Source organism: Cervus canadensis, chromosome 1 (assembly GCF_019320065.1).
Source record: "Cervus canadensis isolate Bull #8, Minnesota chromosome 1, ASM1932006v1, whole genome shotgun sequence".
In the NCBI taxonomy this organism is placed as follows: Eukaryota; Metazoa; Chordata; class Mammalia; order Artiodactyla; family Cervidae; genus Cervus; species Cervus canadensis.
Window position 1 is genome coordinate 126,048,354 of NC_057386.1, and position 18,582 is coordinate 126,066,935.

Below are 18,582 nucleotides of genomic sequence, written 5' to 3' on the forward strand. Positions count from 1 at the left end.
AGGATATCCACATGCAAAAGTGTGAAGTATCTTCCCTTACACCCTATACAAAAATTAACTCAAAATGGATCAAAGACCTAACCTATAAAACTCTAAGAAGAAAACATAGTGAAAAAGCTTTATGTCAAAGGATTTGGCAATGATTTCTTAAAAGACACAGGCAACAAAAGAAAAAATAGATAAATTGGATTACATTGATGAAATAAAATTCACATTTTGCAGCGGAACAAGAAAATGTAAACACAAGATATCTCTCTGTCCATTTGGGCCTCCTCCTTCCCTCATATGCAATGTGTATTTGCATTACACATTAACCAGACCTCCTCAAAGGTGCGAATGCCTGCTTGACTACAAAGATCAGTTTTCTTTTCCTTTCTTCTGATGCTAGCAATGTAACTTTTCTGTGTGTTTTTTTGGCCTGACTGCATGGCATGCAGAATTTTAGCTCCCCCAACCAGGGATCAAATCCATGTCCCTTGCCGTGGAATCAGAGTCCCAACCACTGGACAACAGGGAATTCCAGTAATTTCTTGAAAGACTGGCATCCCTTTCTCTGGCAGTCCAGTGGTTAAGACTTGTGCTTACACTGAGGTAAACTGGAGTTCACTTCCTGGTTGGGGAATTAAGATTCTACAGGAATGGCTCCCCCGAATCCTGACCCTGGGCCAAATAGCATTTTTTTGCAAACTCTGTAGGGCTGTAGGGAGTCATGGTGACTTGCTGCCTGAATATTTGGACTAGATATCTTTGGTGAACTTTATGTAAGGTGTTAGTAGGTCATTTTGATGTAAGATTCTTTGTCCCCAAAATGTGTATAATGCACCTTCTAATGGGCAGAACAGTTCTCAGGACTTCCAAGAGTCTGTCTCTTGGGCTATAACTCTTAGTTTGACTTGAATAATTTTTTTTTTCTTCTTAACTTCATTGTTAATTGAATTTTTGTTGCCAACGTCAACATTTAAAACTTGTGCATTGGGGACTTCCCTGGTGGTCCAGTAGTTAAGACTTTGCCTTCCAATGCAGGGGGTGCAGGTTCGATCCCTGGTCAGGGAGCTATGATCCCACGTGCCTCATGGCCAATGTCAAATAGAAACAGTATTGTAACGAATTCAGTAAAGACTTTAAAAATGCTCCACATTAAAAAAAAGAAAAAAAGAATCTTTAAAAAAAAAACTTGTGCATCAAAGACTACAATTAGGGACTGCCTTGGTGCTCTGGTGGCTGAGACACCATGGTCCCAATGCAGGGGACTCAGGTTTGATCTCTGGTCAAGGAACTAAATCCCACATGCCACAGCTAAAAAAAAAGAAAAATATCCCACATTCCCCAGCGAAGATCAAAGATCCCAAGTGTCTCAACTAAAACCGGGCACAGCCAAATAAATGAATAAACAGTTTTTAAAAATCTGTGCAGAGCCTGGATGAGAGGGGAGTTTGGGAGAGAATAGATACATGTATATGTGTGGCTGGGTCACTTTGCTGTGCACTTGAAACAATCACAACATTGTTAATCAGTTATTACTGTTGTTTACTTGCTAAGTCTGTCTGACTCTTTTGTGACTCCATGGATTCCTGTGTCCTGCCAGGCTCCTCTGTCCATGGGATTTCTCAAGCAAGAATACTGGAGTGGGTTGCCATTTCCTTCTCCAGGGAATCTTCCTAAAGGATTGCACCTGCATCTCCTGCATTGGCAGACAATTCTTTACCACTGAGTCACCAGAGAAGCCATACTCCAATATAAAATTAAAAGTTTATATTAAAAAAAATCTGTGCAGAAGATAGTTAACATAGCAGGCCCAAGAATGCTATCATTTGAAAATACTTCTTGCAAGGTTGGCCTTGGCTAGGATCTGGGAACTTGAATTTGCAGAGGGTTCCCACCACCCCAACTGATAAGAATGCCTTAACCACATGTGCAAACAAAATATGACTTATGATGGAGAAAAACCTTTGGCACAGAGTCTCTGATGCTTCCTTCATAGACAATATTTTATGCATGTCACAACTCATTACTTGGAAATTATTCTAAGTCAAAAAGCCAGTCACAAAAGACCTCATGTTGTCTCATTCCATTTACATGAAATGTCCAGAATAGGTGAATCCATAGAGACAGAAAGTAGATAAGTGATTGCCTAAGGCTGGGGAGGTATGTGGTTTCTTTCTAGGGTGATGACTCTGTGCATAGATTAAAAATCACTGAAATGCACACTTGGGAAAATTATATGGTATGTAAATTACATTTTGTTGAAGCTACTATGAAAAAATTTAAAAATAATGGGCAAAGGACTTGAGTAGACATTTCTCCAAAGATATAGAAACAGCCAATAAGCACAGGAAAAGATGCTCAATATGGCTAATCACTAATTTCATTACAATCACAATGAGGTATCTCCTCACACCCATTAGGTTGGCAATATTTTTTTAGGGTAGAAACTAACAAGTGTTGGCAAGGATGGGGTAGAAAATGGAACTCTTGTGCATTGTTGGTGGGAATGTAAAATGGCATAGCCTCTATGGGAAACAATATGGTTGTTCCTCAAAAAATGAAAAATGGAATTATCATATGATCCAGCAATTCTGGGTACATATCCAGAAGAATTGAAAGCAGCATTCCCACGAGATATTTGCACACCCATGGTCCCAGCAGCAGTATTCACAATAGCTGAAAGGTGGAAGTAACCCAAATGTCCATCCACGGATGAATGGATACACAAAATGTATACACACACAATGAAATATTAATCAACCTTAAAAAGGAAGGAAATCCTGACACATGCCACAACATCGATGAACCTTGAGAACATTATGCTAATTGAAATAAGCCAGTCATCAAAATATCGGTACTATATGATTTCATTTATATGGGATATCTTGTATACAAACTCATAGACAGAGAAAGTAGAATGGTGGTTGTCAGGGGCGGTGGGGAGCAGGGAGTGAAGCCTGGTTATTTAGTAAGTACGGAGTTTCAGTTCTGCAAAGTGAAAAAGTTTTAGAGTTTGGTTGCACAATGTGAATGTTACTACTACTGAACTGTACACTTAAAAACAGTTAAGATAAAATAAGTTTTACCCGGTAAAGTACACATGACAGGTACACACTGCCATATTTATTTATTTTTGGTTGCGCTAGGTCTTTATGGCTGCACTTGGGCTTTCTCTAGTTGTGCTGCACAGGATTCTCACTGCGGTGGCTTCTCTTGTTGTGAAGCACAGGCTCTAGGTGCACTGGTTCGGTAGTTGCAGCACACAGGCTCAGGAGTTGCGACTACTACTACTTGTAGATTTCAGTAGTTACAAGAGGGTTTCAGTAGTTATGGCACAGGGGCTTTAACTGTGGGTTTCAGTAGGTATGGTATAGGGGCTCATTAGTTGCGGCTTGCAGACCCTACAGTGTGGATGCTTCAGTAGTTGTGGCGTGGGAACACTCTGAATCTTCCCGGATCAGGGATCAAACCTGTGTCTCCTGCATGGGCAGGCTGATTCTTATCTACTGTGCCATCAGGGAAGTCCCGGGTTGGGTTTGGTTTGGTTTGAATTCATGATAACTCTCTGGGGAAACTCTCTGAGGTGATGAAGATGTGCTACATCTTGATCTTGGTGGAAATCACCACACGAGTATATACATAGGTGAAATGTTATAGGACTGTATGCCTAACCTTGTGTATTTCCTTTAGGTAATTTCTATCTCCGTAAAGAGCTGGTGAGGAAGAAAAGGATGAAGCACTGGCAGATGCTACAATGTGGATGAATCTTGAAAACATCTTACTGAGTGAAAGAAGGCAGCCATAAAGCCATACATACCTCTTGTACGATTCCATGTATAGGAAATGTGCACAATAGCAAATGCGGTTTAGTGGTTGACTAGAGCTGGAGCTGGAGGGTGGGGGTGAGGTGGGGGGAGGGGGATGAGAAGTGACTGCTAATGTGGACAGAGCTTCTTTCCAGGGTGATGAAAATGTCCTAAAATTAGATAGTGGTGATGGTTGTACAACTCTGAGAATATACTAAGAACCACAGAACATCATTCTTGGAACGTAGACTTCTCAGAACAATGCTATCAGAAAGAACCAATGTGGCTACCTTTCTTTCTTTCTTTCCTTTAGAATTCGCAACCACCAGTGCTGGTATGAATCTCTTCTCCACCACTGTCCTTTTCAAAGTTTCTTCTGCCTTGAAACTTCTCTAGAAATTCATCCTCTGAGGTGCCATATCTTCCCTCCTTTGTTACACAGTGAAACCTAGTAAATGACACTTTTAAAATGTCAAAATGTCTTCCAGTGAGTATCTAGACTTTAGATATTTTAAAAAAAGATTCTTTTGTTCATTCATTTAACCATTTATTTACTGAGCACCTACTATGTGCCAAGACTGTAGTGCAGTCAAGAGGGCTGTGAAGTTAAGTAGTCTTTGACATGAATCTCACAATTGTTATTTCTGGTACGTAAGTTAGATCAACTGTCCTAATCACTCCAAATCCCCATTTCCTACAGTCAACATGGAAAAATAAAAGTATTCCCCCAAACTTGGTGTGAGGATTAGATGAGATAAGGTGCTGACAAGTGCCTCATCCAATTCCTAGCACACCAGAAGCATCAGTGGATCTTAGCTCTTATTATTATAAAGTATTAATGATCTTAACTCTTAGATCCCTCATAGAATTGGGACAATCTGTTGGTAGATAATCATGACCCCCTCCCCCATTGGGAAATTATGAAAACAATTCTGATTTACAGCTGTTAAAACGCAAAAATCAGGGGCTTCCCTAGTAGTCCAGTGGCTAAGACTCCATGCTCCCAGTGCAGGGGGCCAGGGTTTGATCCCTGGTCAAGGAACTAAATCCCACATGCTGCAGCTAAGAGAGTTCTCATGCTGCAACAAAGATTGAAGATGCCTCAAATAAGACCTGAAGCAATGAAATACATTAAAAAAAAATTCAACTGAGTAAATTTGAAGAACTCAATGGCTTTATTTGATGAGTCATGAATTAGCATCCTATCTAGCAAATAGAAAATAGTTCCAGAGTAGCTGTACAAAATAGAAGATTTTTAAAGGCAGAAATGGGGGATAAGACCAGGAAGTCATGAATAAAAGAAAGGATTATTTTCGGTAAGGCTACCTTCCTTTAGGGGAAAGGTGGGGAATCTATCAAGCAGATTACTAGGGATGATCAGGAAATTCCAGACTGATTGGTTTAAAATCCCACCTCTGGAGAGGCTGAAACTGAAATGAGATATTAAAGTTTTTATTTCTGCCATGGGGCTTACCACAAGTGATTCCATTTGGGGCCTGTTTCTTTTTTAAGCCAGTGGAGGTTCTTAAAGTGTGCTTGTGTGCTGTGTGCTTCGGAGACCAGCAGCATCAGCGTCACCTGGAAACTTTTGAGAAATGCAAATTCTTGAACCACTGAATCAGAAACATTGAGGTGGGCCCCAGCGATCTGTGTTTTACCAAGTCCTCTAGGTAATTCTGGTGCACAGCGTGTGTGTGTTAGTCACTCAGTCATGTCTGACTCTTTGCAAGCCCATGGACTGTAGTGGGCCAGGCCCCTCTGTCCACGAGACTCTCCAGGCCAGATTTACTGGAGAGAGTAGCCACTCCCATCTCCAGGGGATCTTCCCAACCCAGGGATCAAACCTGGATCTCCCACATTTCAGGCAGATTCTTTACCAACTGAGCCACCAGAGAAGAAAGGATTATTATTATAAACTTTTATCTCCAAAATGTGAAGTACAAGAAACTCCCATGTTTGGGAACAAGATATGAATTGGGTCATTAACATACATAGACTATGTCTACAACAAAGCTTTTCAAAAAGTCCCAATGATATATCACTATACAAAGTTTTAAAAATAATTTCAAAAACACTCATCCCCTGAGATGCACTTTCTTCCCCCTCTAGCTTTAAGCAGAAACTAAACTGACTGCAAAAAGGCGCGAAAGTAAGGTCATGCCCTATGCATGGTTAAAGGAAAAAGTGACGTGGAAATCAAAAGTAGTGGGTGGGTCACGTTTTATAAAAATGGAACCATAAGTTTCTGGGGGTTAATTCCACCCATAGGAAATATCTAGTGGTCCTATTTTGGTACATCAAGCAGAGTAAATCTCATGCTCTTCTGATTACCTGCAACACCACTAACTTCCTGAGTGGCTCATTCAGTATGTCTTTCTTCCTGTTCCCCAAATTATGTTCAGGTCTTAAATCCTGCACAGAAACAGCAAGGATTTGAGAGATTTCCCAGTTTGGCTTAACTGCCTGCAGTTCTGGGTCAGTAACTTCATCTCTCTGAGTTGAAGTTCTTTAGAAAAGAGTTTGGTTGAAGGAAGGGTGGTGCCCGGAGCACTTGTTTTCAGTTGGTGTTTGCAGAACACTTTGTTTTTTTTTTTTAACTTAGGTGAAATGTTTATTCAGGGTGGTGAGTGGAGGATAGGGGGTGTGTGGAGGAATGCAGTTGGGTGGGTGAGGGAAACATTAAAGGAGACTAAACCTTCCAACCCACTCTCCAGGTCAGCTCTTGCTCCACCCTGGAAGGCAACAATACACTCCACAAGGAGCTGTTGAAAGAATGAAGTGAACTTAGCTCAGTGCCTAGCAGGGGATGCTAAATGTGTGGTGGCGATCATGTTGAAATGTACGTGAATAGCGAATATAATACTGTACACGAGGAACTAACATAATGCTGTAGGTCAGTTATACTTCAAAAACAAACAAACAGGAACCTCCTTAGTGGTCCAGTGGCTAAGACCCAAGCTCCCAATGCAGCAGGCCCGGGTTTGATCCCCAGTTGAGAACTAGGTCCCACATGCTGCAGCTAGGAGTTTGCATGCTGCAACTAAAGACCTCACATGCCACAACTAAGACCAGGCGCAGCCAAATAAAAATATAAAATTTTAAAAATAAATATTTAAAAAACAAACTCATAGAAAAAAGAGATCAGACTTATGGTTACCAGAGGTGAGGAATCAGGGTGGGTGAATTGAATGGAAGCAATCAAAATGCACATATTTCCACTTATTATTAATTAAGATAAATTAGGACTAGGGGTGCCTGTTATATCTGAAGGTTATTAAGAGAGTAATTCCTAGGAATTCTCATCACCAGGAAAAATGTTTTGTTTATTTTGTATCCATATGAGATGATGAATGTTCACTAAACTTACTGTGATAATCATTTCATGATAGACATAAATCAGGTCATTATGCTGTACACCTTGAACTTATATAGTGCTGTGGGTCAGTTATATCTCATTAAAACTGGAAAAAGAAAAAAAAAAACACCTCGCATTAGTGTGAAACTTATACAGAAATCTCTAGTACGGTAGTTCATGTTGTCCTCCAGATCTTCAGCTTGGTTGGTAAAGCATTTTATGACATAATTATCTTATATATAATTAAATTTTAATCATATATTTAAAATTTGGCAGTCATGGAGATAACCTTTCAGATGACCTCCCAAGAGGCCATCAAGCATATGAAAAGATGAGCTCAATATGAATTGCAGGGGGCACAGGTTTGATCCTTGTTTGGGGAAATGAGATCCCTCATGTTGCACAGCCCTCCCCTCAACCTCCCCCCAAAAGATGCTTGACATCATAAAGAAATGCAAGTAAAAACTACAAGGAAATATCAACTTGCCATCTATGAGAATGGCTATTATTTAAAAATACACACCCACACAAAAAGTAGAAAATAACAAGTGTTGGCCAGGACATGGAGAAATTGGAACTCTTGGGCTAGTGGGAACATAAAATGGTGCAACCACTGTAGAAAACACTATGGAAGTTCCTGAAAAACTAAAAATATTTAGAATAACGTTATGATCCAGTCATTCCACTTCAGGGTGTGAACGCGTGCTCAGTCGTGTCTGATTCTTTGTGACCCCATGGACTGTAGCCCATCAGGCTCCTCCGTCCATGGGATTCTCCAGGCAAGAATACTGGAGTGGATTGCTATTTCCTACTCCAGGGGATCTTCCCTACCCAGGGATTGAACCTGACTCTCTTGAGTCCCCTATATTGGCAGGCAGATTCTTTACCACTGCGCCACCTAGTATACAGCCTAATTAGAGAGAGAGAGAGAGAGAGAGAAAACTTACCCCAAAGGATTTAAAATACGTTTGTTAAAGCAAACATTTCAGCTGGTTTTCCTTCTTTGAAGTTAACAGAAATGTGTCAAAGAAATATTACCAAGGAACTAAAGGGGCTCCTTTCCTCTCCTCCTCACAATTAAGTCAGGTCAAGAGATTTGTATTCAAAAGGATAAGACAATATCATTTCAGAAACAACTTTCTAAGAACCTAAAAGAGAAAATCTTTATTAGCACTCTAACCAACAACCCCACCGGCATGTCACCTCGTGTCAGTTCCCTTTTAGTTATGATGCTTGATGGTTTTCACCTTTGCATCTAATGACTGCCGTGCCTTAGAGTACCAGGGACACATGGATCTATAGCCTGTGATAACAGCTTACTCTACAAAATACACTTCACCTCGTAGGAACAGACATGCACCAAAACTTGGGTCATTATTTAAGTGAACAAATTCATTCCCAACATTTAAAAACTCAACTCCATTTTTCCACTCATTAAAAACAGTTAACTTTCCTCCTACCATTTATTCTTATGGCATAGGTGACTTAAAAGGATAGAAAAGTACATATTCCAAAAGAATTGAAAGTAGGATATAGAAGAAATATTTGCACAACCACGTTGTACATGTGTGCGTGATAAGTCGCTCAGTTGTGTCCAACTCTTTGTGAACCCATGGACTGTAGCCTGCCAGGCTCCTCTGTCCATGGGGATTCTTCAAGTGAGAATACTGGAGTGGGTTGTCATGCCCTCTTCCAGGGGATCTTCCTGACCCAGGGACCATACCTGCTTGTCTCCTGTGTTGGCAGGCAGGTTCTTCGACCCTAGCACCACCTGGGAAGCCCAATCATGTTGTATGTGGCAGCATTATTCACAACAACCAAGAAGTCTAAGCAACCTAAGGGTCCATCACCAGATAAACAGATAGAAAAAATGCCATCTATCCATACTGTGGGATGTTAATCAGCTTTAAAAAAGAGGGAATTGTGACAACATTGATGAACCTCGGGAACATTATGTTAAGTGAAATAAACTAATCATGAAAGAATACTTTATGATTCCACTTACATGAGGTACTTAAGAATAGTCAGAATCATAGAGACAGAAAGTAGAATAGTGGTTGCCAGGGGCTGGACGGAAGGGGAATAGAGAGTAATTGTTTAATGTGAACAGAACTCCAGTCTTGCAAGATGAAAAAGTTTTGGAGATTGGTTGCACAATGTAAATGTACTTAACACTACTGAACACACTTAGAAATGATTAAGACAGTACATTTAATATTAAAAAAAATTATTTTATTTCCCTGCATCATATCTTAGTTGCAGCATGCGGGATCTGTCCCTGACCAGACATTGAACCTGGGCCTCCTGCGTTGGGAACACAGTCTTAGCCACTGGACCACCAGGGAAGTCCCCATCACATCCTTTTAAAGGTTCGTTTTATACTGTTGACGTTGACCTCAATCAGCTGGCTGTGGCAATTTTTGTCAGGTTTCTCCACTGTAAAGTTACTCCTCCTCTCTTTTCCATATTGCAGTCTTTGGACAAAAGTCACTATGCCCCACCCAGACTTAAAAAATGGGCACTTTCGCTCCATGGTATTGATTTGGGGTTCTGCATGGGAGACACGATTTGGGGTTCTGCATGGGAGATGTGTTTCTTCTACTCAGTTTATTTAACCATTTCTTTATATCAGTATAGACTCACAGATACTTCCTTTATATTTTGGGTTCTACTATAACACTGTTCTGTTGCTGGAATTTTTCCTCTTTGGCTGTTGGGAGCTCTCCTGTGTCCCTTTGATGTCCTTATCAGTGGGTCTTTTGGTTTATTTTTAGCACTTCTTTACTTTCTGGTATTACCAGTTCCTCCAAGTTCATTTTGTGTATTTCTTGCCCCAGTCCTAGACCCAGCCATTTTTCCAAGGTGCTCTGATTCCTTTTATTGGAAGACATTAAAAACCAAGATCTGGGTGTTAGGTTGTGTTCATTGCTACGGGACTGCAAACTTATACTTAAAACTTTCATTGTGGTAAAACATACATAAAATTTACCACTTTAACTATCTCTGAGTGGACAGTGCAGTGGCATTAAGTACATTCACACTGTTCTGTAACCATCACCACCCACTCCCAGAACTTTTTCATCAGCCCAAACTGAACCTTTCTATTCATAAAACAGCTCCCCTTGCTCCAACCCTCAGCCCCTGGTAACGACCATTCTACTTTCTGTCTCTATGAACTTGACTCTTCTAGGTCACTCATATAAATGGAATCATAAAATATTTGTTCTTTTGTGTCTGGTTTATTTTACGTACCATGTCTTCCAGGTTCATCCAAGTTGCAATTATCAGAATTTCCTTCCTATTTAACAGTATTCCACACACACTTTTAAATATGAAATTTTAAACTATAGATACTCTGCTCATTTTTTTCTAGCAGCTTGCCCTTCACCCCAAATTTAACTTTCCTTCCTCAAAATATAGAACTAATATATCACCATCTTAATGTATTCAGTTCCTGAGTTTGGATGGGAGTTCAAATAGCAAGAGTACAAAAACCACATTATCTGAATCTACCTGATTCTTGAGTTTTGGATAACAAACACCAGAAGTTCAAAACCTAAGGAATGCTTGCTGTTGTTTAGTCGCCATGTCTGACTTTTTTTTGCAAACCCATGGACTATATATAGTCTGCCAGGTCCTCTATTCATGGAGTTTCCCAAGCAAGAATACTGGAATGTGTTACCATTTCCTTCTCCAAATACTGCTCATTAAAAAAAAAAAAAAGTGTACCACTAAAAAAAAAAAGTCTTCAGGAAATTGTTACAATATTGTTTCTGCTTTGTTTTGGCCATGAGGCAGAGATCTTAGCTCTCTGGCCAGGGATGGAAACCCCATCCTTGCGCTGAAAGGTGAAGTCTTAACCACTGGACTGCCAGGCGAGTGCCCTGATCATTTTTTTTTTTTACTCAATACATTTTATTAACATATTTTAAGAAAATGTACTATAAAGAAAGCTATAGACATTCAGGGCCTATGCTTCACCTACATAATAAAGATTCAAAAAAGTAACAGTAACTAAGTAACAGTAATACATCCTTATTTGTTGGTGATTGGCTTACCTTCTAAGAATAAGACTGGAATCAAAATGAGATCAGCTGTTGGCAGATATGACCCACTTGTAGGAATTAATGAGTGGCTGAAGAAATCACGAGACATTCATCAAGAAAAGCACAACTGTATCAGGACATTTCAAGTTGTACCACAAGTCGTAATCTTCTCGAATATATTAACCTAACAAACCAAAAACCTATACTCTGAACCACACATCTATCGGTTCTATACAGATTTACTGATTTCAAGGCCCTCCCTTCCCCCTCCCAAGCCCAGGTTTTAAATCTAGTCTTCTTAACCGTAAAGGCAGGGGTCCTAAAAGAACCGTTTGGGAACTTGAAAAAAAAAAAAAAAAATGCAAATTTTCAGAGATCCTTCAATTCATAGATCGCTACGGGCGCCAGGGAAAGGCATTTAAACCAGCTCCCAAGCGATTCTTTGATCAAAGTCTCCAAACTCATTTTCTTTTTAAAACTTAATTATTTAATTGGAGGATAATTGCTTTACAATATTGTTAGAAAAACTCTGGCAAAAAAATACGTACAACGTTTCCTTGTGAACCGGCACACGCATTTTCTGAGGGGGGAAAAAACCGTAACATGAATCGAATTCTCAAAGTGGGTCTAAGAACTAAAACTCTGCGCTGAAACATCTCCTCATACGGAAATTCAGCGGCTCCCAGTTGATTGGCTACACTTTCGTTAGTTGTTCAATTCAGCATTTTTTAATCTTCATGAAAAATTTTAGAAAGGAGGAAACTTCACTCGCTTTGGAGACGATACGCCTTTGATGCTCAATGCCTGTGATTAAATTTCCTACAATAAAAGCAAAGACGGAAATAGGGCCTGTGACGAATCTGCTGCTTCAGATGTTAAGGTTCGGTCGGTCTAAGAAGAAGAATCTTCCGTCGCGAAGAGCTCGGCACAGGTTTCGGCGGGAAAGGAAGCCCGAGCTTTGCTGAGGTGAGAGGGAGCGACTAGGTGGAATAGGGCCCACCCTGGCGAGAAGGAGGAAGGGAATCTGCCTGGATCGTGTGTCGGCTCGAGTGTGGGCCGCCATGTTGAAACCGGGCAAGGCGGTGGCGGGGAATCTTTTGGGGTTGTGTTGCGGGGAACGGGGGCGATATCTGAGTTAGTCTTTCCTCCTGTGCGCACCCAAATGAGGGGCTGGCGGAGGTAGCCTCCAGGGCCGGCGGCCAAGACGAACGTGCTGCGGGAGTGACTGGAGGTATAAGCTTTTTCACTGAAACTTCCGCCTTAGCGTCCAGCTCCCCACTACGCATGCTCTGACGGCTCCGTGAGCCAGCCTTCAATTTGTTTCCCACCTGGTGGGAACCGCGGGTAGTTTCGTTCTGCAAATTCAACCTGGGGAGGCGTTCCTTGTTTATTTGCTAGCTCAAGAATAGATCTTACTTGCATAATAATTTGTAATTATAAAGCGCTTTCAAAGACACTACCTTATCTCATCTTCATATAAAACGCGGTTAAGAGGCATTTAGCAGCATTTAACAAATGATTTAAATTTTGCCCAAGAGAGCACTAGGTCTCAAACCTGGGTTTTCTGACTTCCAATCCAGAGCTTTTTCAGTTTGCACACTTCTGTTTTTAATGGTTAATTGCCCAGCCCACCTCCACCTCGCATGATTCATCTCACATCCCATTCCCGTTTATGAAGTAATGACTGAGAATTGAAAAAGCCAGAGAGAGTCTAAAAATTTGTAGGAAATCTCAACGTAATGTTACAACGGAGGAAATACACCTAAAAAGATAAACGAGAACCCGTGAAGTCCGCTGTTCGCTTGGTATTTGGTATTGATAGGAACATGCAGATGAGGGAGAAAACAAAATTCATCTTTTATACCTTTGTAATTCTCTCGAGATTTTAATTTGAAGAATTCTTACAGCTTTGAACAGGAGCTCTGACTGTGTACCATAATGTCAGGTTCATTTGGTGGATCTTTGCAAACTTTTCCTGTGAAATGGGGACTGGTTTCCTTCTCACTTGATTGGGGTCTGGGTCAGCCTTCAACACCCAGGCCTAGCCTGTTTTTTCCTATCCCCATTTCAAGCTTTATGTTTTATGATAGCCATCTAAGGAAATAGTTAAGAGCTCAAGCTCTGGAATCAAAAACCCCCCGGCCCTAACTCCACAGCTGGGCCACTTCTGTGATTTGGGACAAAAGATAACCTTTTTGCATTTCACTTTCCACATCTGAAATGGCAATAGAAGTACATGTCCTGTTATTGTTGAGAAGTGAAGGGAGATAAGTCCTTAGTACAGTGCCTGACACCTCCTATGTGTTCTATACAAGATAACTATAATTATTACGGTGTTGTTGTTTTTTGTTTTTTTCCTCTGCAACCTTGTGATGGAGGCAGGAAGTAAGATTAGAATTTTAAGAATTTTAGGGCCATTTAGAGAATACCAGAGCAGAGATCAATGAAACAAGGCAACTGATGGGACTTCCCTGGTGGTCCAGTGGTTTAAGACTGCTTCCCTTTCAGGGGGTGCAGCTTCAATCTGTCCTTGGGGAACTAAGATCTTGCATGCCAGGAGGCAAAAAAAAAAAAAAAGATAACATAGCCAATGAAGATGCCCAGATATATTCAAAAGAGCCCTGATTTTTAAGTAACATATTTCAGCATTGGCTCTAAAGCTTCACAGAGGTGGTCACATTATTAGCAGGATCTGGTTTATTCCGGCAGATTCACATAAGTCAGTTATCATGTGTCAGACTTAACCTTACCTACACTCTTAAAAAAAAAAAAAAAAAGAGAGATCTTGTATCAGAATGAATGGATGACTGTGTGCTTGCTGGACTCAAATTACCATTGCAGTCAATACTCAACCCCTAAAGCATAAATGGATTATCAGCTAGGGAACTGAGAAGAAACCCCATCTTCCTTTTGAACTGAAGAGCCTGAGGCTGGGTCACTGTCATTTTGACTTTGCTACCTGTTTACTGCATTCAGACCACCATTTTCCCTTGTAGCTTTGTTTTTTTTTTTCTTTTTTTAAAGTCCTTATCCTAAAAAAAATAAAAATAAAAAAAAGTCCTTATCCTTTAGTAATGCACACTGAGATATTTACAGATGAATGATGTAATATCTTGAATTAGGTTCAGAATAATCTGGGAGGGAGATGTGAGTGGGGGGCACTGATGAAATAAGATGGGTCAGGTGTGGGTCATAGTTGGAGGCGGGTGAGAAATTCATGGAGGGTTATGCCATTGTTTATGTTAGTCTGTGTTTGAAATTTGTGGTAGTCAGAAGTTTTTGTTTTCTTTTTAAAAAATTATTATTGGCCATTCTGCTTACAGGGAGGATCTTAGTTCCCTGACCAGGGAGTGAACCCCTATCCTGGCAGTCCTAACCACTGGACCACTTGTAAAGAGTTTCTTAAAACCCCCTTTTCCATAGAAGTTCCCAGGCTGGTTTTCCTAGGACCGTTTTACAGTTTCTGAAAGGAAAGCCTGGATTTTGATTCTGGATTTTGATCCATATGCCACATTGAAAGAGTTTGTACATTCCCTACTACGGCTAAACTGGATAATAAATGTATGCCTCAGAACCCAGCATGTTGTCTTCCCTGGAGGGAGGGTGGGGGGTGGGTGAGAGCACCCTGGAGGCCCACTGCTGTGATCCTGTCTCCCCTACTTTCTAACTGGGAGGCCTCAGCCTTTGCTTCCTTCCCTGTTGGAAGAAGGGATTTAAAATAGTATCCACTTAAGGGGTTGTTGGAAGGACTGAAGGCAGAGCTCATAGTAGGTGCTACATAAAACACGCTTTCTGTGCCCCTCCTTAGAACATGAATGATTGGATGCCCATTGCCAAGGAGTATGACCCTCTCAAAGCTGGCAGCATTGATGGCACCGACGAAGACCCGCACGATCGTGCAGTCTGGAGGGCGATGCTGGCACGATACACCCCCAACAAAGGCGTCACAGGGGACCCCCTCCTCACCCTGTTTGTGGCAAGACTAAACCTGCAGACCAAAGAGGAGAAGTTAAAGGAAGTGTTTACCCGCTACGGGGACATCCGGCGGCTTCGGCTAGTGAGGGACTTGGTCACAGGCTTTTCGAAGGGCTACGCCTTCATTGAATACAAAGATGAGCGTTCTCTGCTCAAAGCTTACCGGGATGCTGACGGCTTGGTCATCGACCAGCATGAAATATTTGTGGACTATGAGCTGGAGAGGACTCTCAAAGGGTGGATTCCTCGGCGACTCGGAGGAGGTCTGGGTGGGAAGAAGGAATCTGGGCAGCTGAGATTTGGGGGGCGGGATCGGCCTTTTCGCAAACCCATTAACCTGCCAGTTGTGAAAAATGACCAGTTCCGAGAGGGGAAGAGGGAGAGGAGGGAGCGGTCTAGGTCCCGAGAAAGACACTGGGACTGCAGGATGAGGGACCACCATGACAGGGGCCGGGAGAAAAGGTGGCAGGAGAGAGAACCAGCCAGGGCATGGCCGGAAGGTGACTGGGAGAGAGAGAGGGACTTCAGAGATGACAGGGTCAAGGGGAGGGAGAAGAGGGACAGAAGCAAGTAGACTATCCCTCCCCCTCTTCCTCCCCAAACCCAAAGGAAGGTGCAGGACCAGTAAGAGTGCAGGGATACCACATTGCCTGTGTATAGAATCTAAGTCCAGTGGTTGAATAAAACTGATGAAAATGAAAACAGAACAAAACCTTTCCAATGATAATGGGGTTAGGTAAGTTTTCTTTTGACTCTGGAACCCAGTTTCAAGCTGAACACGTTGATACTATATGAATTTTCTCTTCATCTTACGTGTGTGTGTGTTAGTTGCTCAGTCATGTCTGACTGTTTGCAACCACATGGATTGTAGCCTGCCAGGCTCCTCTGTCCATGGGATTTTCCAGGCAAGAATACTGGAGTGGGTTGCCATTTCCTTCTCCAGGGGATCGTCCCGACCCAGGGATCAGACTTGGATCTTCTGCATTGCAGGCGGATTCTTTACCATCTGAGCCACCAGGGAAGCCCCTCTTCATTTTAGTTTTTTCAGTTTTTATTATTTTTAAAAATCTTTTGCCACACCTCATGGTATGTGGAATATTGGTTACCAACCAGGGAACCCAGGTCCCCTGTATTGCCAGCATGGAATCTTAATCACTGGACTACCAGGCAAGTCCCTATTTTTGTTTTTGTTTTGGGGCAACTTGCGGGGATCTTAATTCCCCGACCAGGGATTGAACCCGGGGGCCCTCAGCAGTGAGAGTGCAGAGTTCTAACCATTGGATCTCTAGGGAATTCCCTTCATCTTACAGTTTTAAGGACCTGTTATTTGATAAGCTTGAGAAACAGTTTTGTGGTCGCCATCATCTGTAGATAAAGACCTGTGTAAGGAACCATCACTCATTTAATTTGGTAGCAGAGAGCTTTGTTTTGATTTTTTTCTCCCATCTATTGGAAATGACCTTTTTGAAAGTGTAGCAAAAAGAGGTGATGCCTGGAAACCATTTGCATTGATCTGTGACTCTCAGGAACCTTGAATCTGGTCAGGATCAAAGTTGTATCTTTTCCATCTTTATGTCCATAGTGCAAGGGTTTGGTTAAGTGAAATAAAAATAGGATAGAAAAGTGAATCCAAGGAGATTGTCCAGAGACAGAGAACCAAAAGCCAGTCCTAGCAGTGTTCTGGGTCAGTAGCCAGCTTCTCTTGAACAAATATAACTCCATTCTCCAGCCAAATGCTGACTACTTTTTTTTCCCTTTCCTTTTTTGGTGGGGTGACTGGCATTTAAAATGAAAAACCAAAGTTGCAGGGCTGTGAGGCTATGGACTTTGGCAATCTTCCAGCCCTTGGAAAAGAGAAAGTTCAAGAGAAGTGAGAGTGAAATGAAAGTGAAATCTATGAAAGGTCAGTATCTAGTTCTGATGGACTGATTTGCCTTTTCCCTTGACCATCTGGCCTCTGGTTTGTTTAAAAGCCGGATATTTTGACCTTAACTTCTGAGGACTTTGAATAAGTGCCATACTATCTACAGTTTTCAACAAACTGACAAATTTAACATTTTTGTCTTATCCATGACTGTATCTTTGAAAGTTTAGTTCTTAAAATTCAGGATGTCTCATGCAGAATAAATGCCTGATTTAGTATCAAGATTCACACATTCATTACTAGGTTTTTGCATCAGGAGTAGGAATCTCATTGTTACGTTAGGGACCTACAATATCTTAAAGTTACTGTTAGCTGTTAGAACTGTTTTAGAAAAATATACTGTTTCTCGATTTCCAGTGCAATAATTTACAATCTCCCAAATCTCAACCATCTTGCAGGAACACCTTTCTGATTTCACCTGAATTTCATTTAAAACATCTGTATGGGCTAGAGTTAGAGTTAGTAGGTATATTAGGTAAATGAGAGATCCCCATCCAGGAACATGAATTGTGAAATGCCTTCAGAAGTAACACATCCAGTGGCAGTGTTTTGTTTAATTCTAATTTTTATCTTTGACTGTGCCACACAGCATGTGGGATCTTAGTTCCCCAACTAGGGATTGAACTTTTATTCCCTACATTGGAAGCATGGAGTCTTAAGCACTGGACCACCAGGGAGGTCTCCAGTGGCAGTGTTTGCATAGTCTAAGCTGGCATTTATCAACCCTGAGTACCAGAACATGAATGGGTGAAAAAAAATATACACACTCAGACCCTGCCTCTGGACATTTGGGTTTAGTCTTGTATCAGCCCTGATAACTTAAAAAAAAAAAAGTAGGACGACCTCCCTTTCCTCCCCTGCCCCACCCTGGCAGGGGCTGTACCCATCGACATGGCAAAGGCTGACTCCCTCTGACCCAGCAGTTCTGCTTCTAGCTTATTCTGCGGGCCGATGCACAAGTACGAAAGTGTGAGTGCTGTTTTAGGAAAACTGGAAGCCATCTGTCCACCCGTGGGCCTGGACAAACATAAACAAATTACACTCTGTATAGTTGACCAGGGTTCCTCAGTACTGGCACCATCGACATTTGGGGCTGGAATATTCTTTGGTTTCAGGTCTGGGCTATGCATTGTAGGATATTTAGCAACATCCCTGGGGCCTACCCAGAATGGATGACAGCACCCGCACCCGCCCCCCCTGCACACAGTTGCGACAACCAAAAATGTCTCCAGAGAGTGCCAAATATCCCTGGGGGCCAAAATCACCCCTGGTAGAGATTCAGTGTCTCTTATACTGCTGTGGAGTTATATCCGGGGTATTCTAAGGAATGAAAGGTACAGAAGGACGTGCGTATCACATGCTGCCATTTATGTAAAAAGAAGAGAAATATATCTGTTTTTTACATGACTGCATGTATATTTATAAATTATTTCAGGAAAGACACCCAGGAAACTATCAACACTGGTTATCCCAGGGAAGGGCAATCAAACG

At 41.6% G+C, this 18,582-nt stretch overlaps 1 protein-coding gene across 1 annotated transcript; it reads left to right on the plus strand.

Annotated features, from left to right (window-relative positions):
• Positions 1–11,662: 11,662 nt before the first annotated feature.
• Positions 11,663–15,874, plus strand: SNRNP35 (small nuclear ribonucleoprotein U11/U12 subunit 35). Its single transcript, XM_043442199.1, has 2 exons — positions 11,663–12,158; positions 15,001–15,874. The coding sequence occupies exon 2, from the start codon at positions 15,004–15,006 to the stop codon at positions 15,739–15,741; it is 738 nt and encodes a 245-aa protein (XP_043298134.1). The 5' UTR covers positions 11,663–12,158; positions 15,001–15,003; the 3' UTR covers positions 15,742–15,874.
• Positions 15,875–18,582: the final 2,708 nt, after the last annotated feature.

Bases quoted from the DNA above. Each gene is read 5' to 3' on its own strand.
- SNRNP35 (XM_043442199.1), top strand. From the start codon at position 15,004: ATGAATGATTGGATGCCCATTGCCAAGGAGTATGACCCTCTCAAAGCT.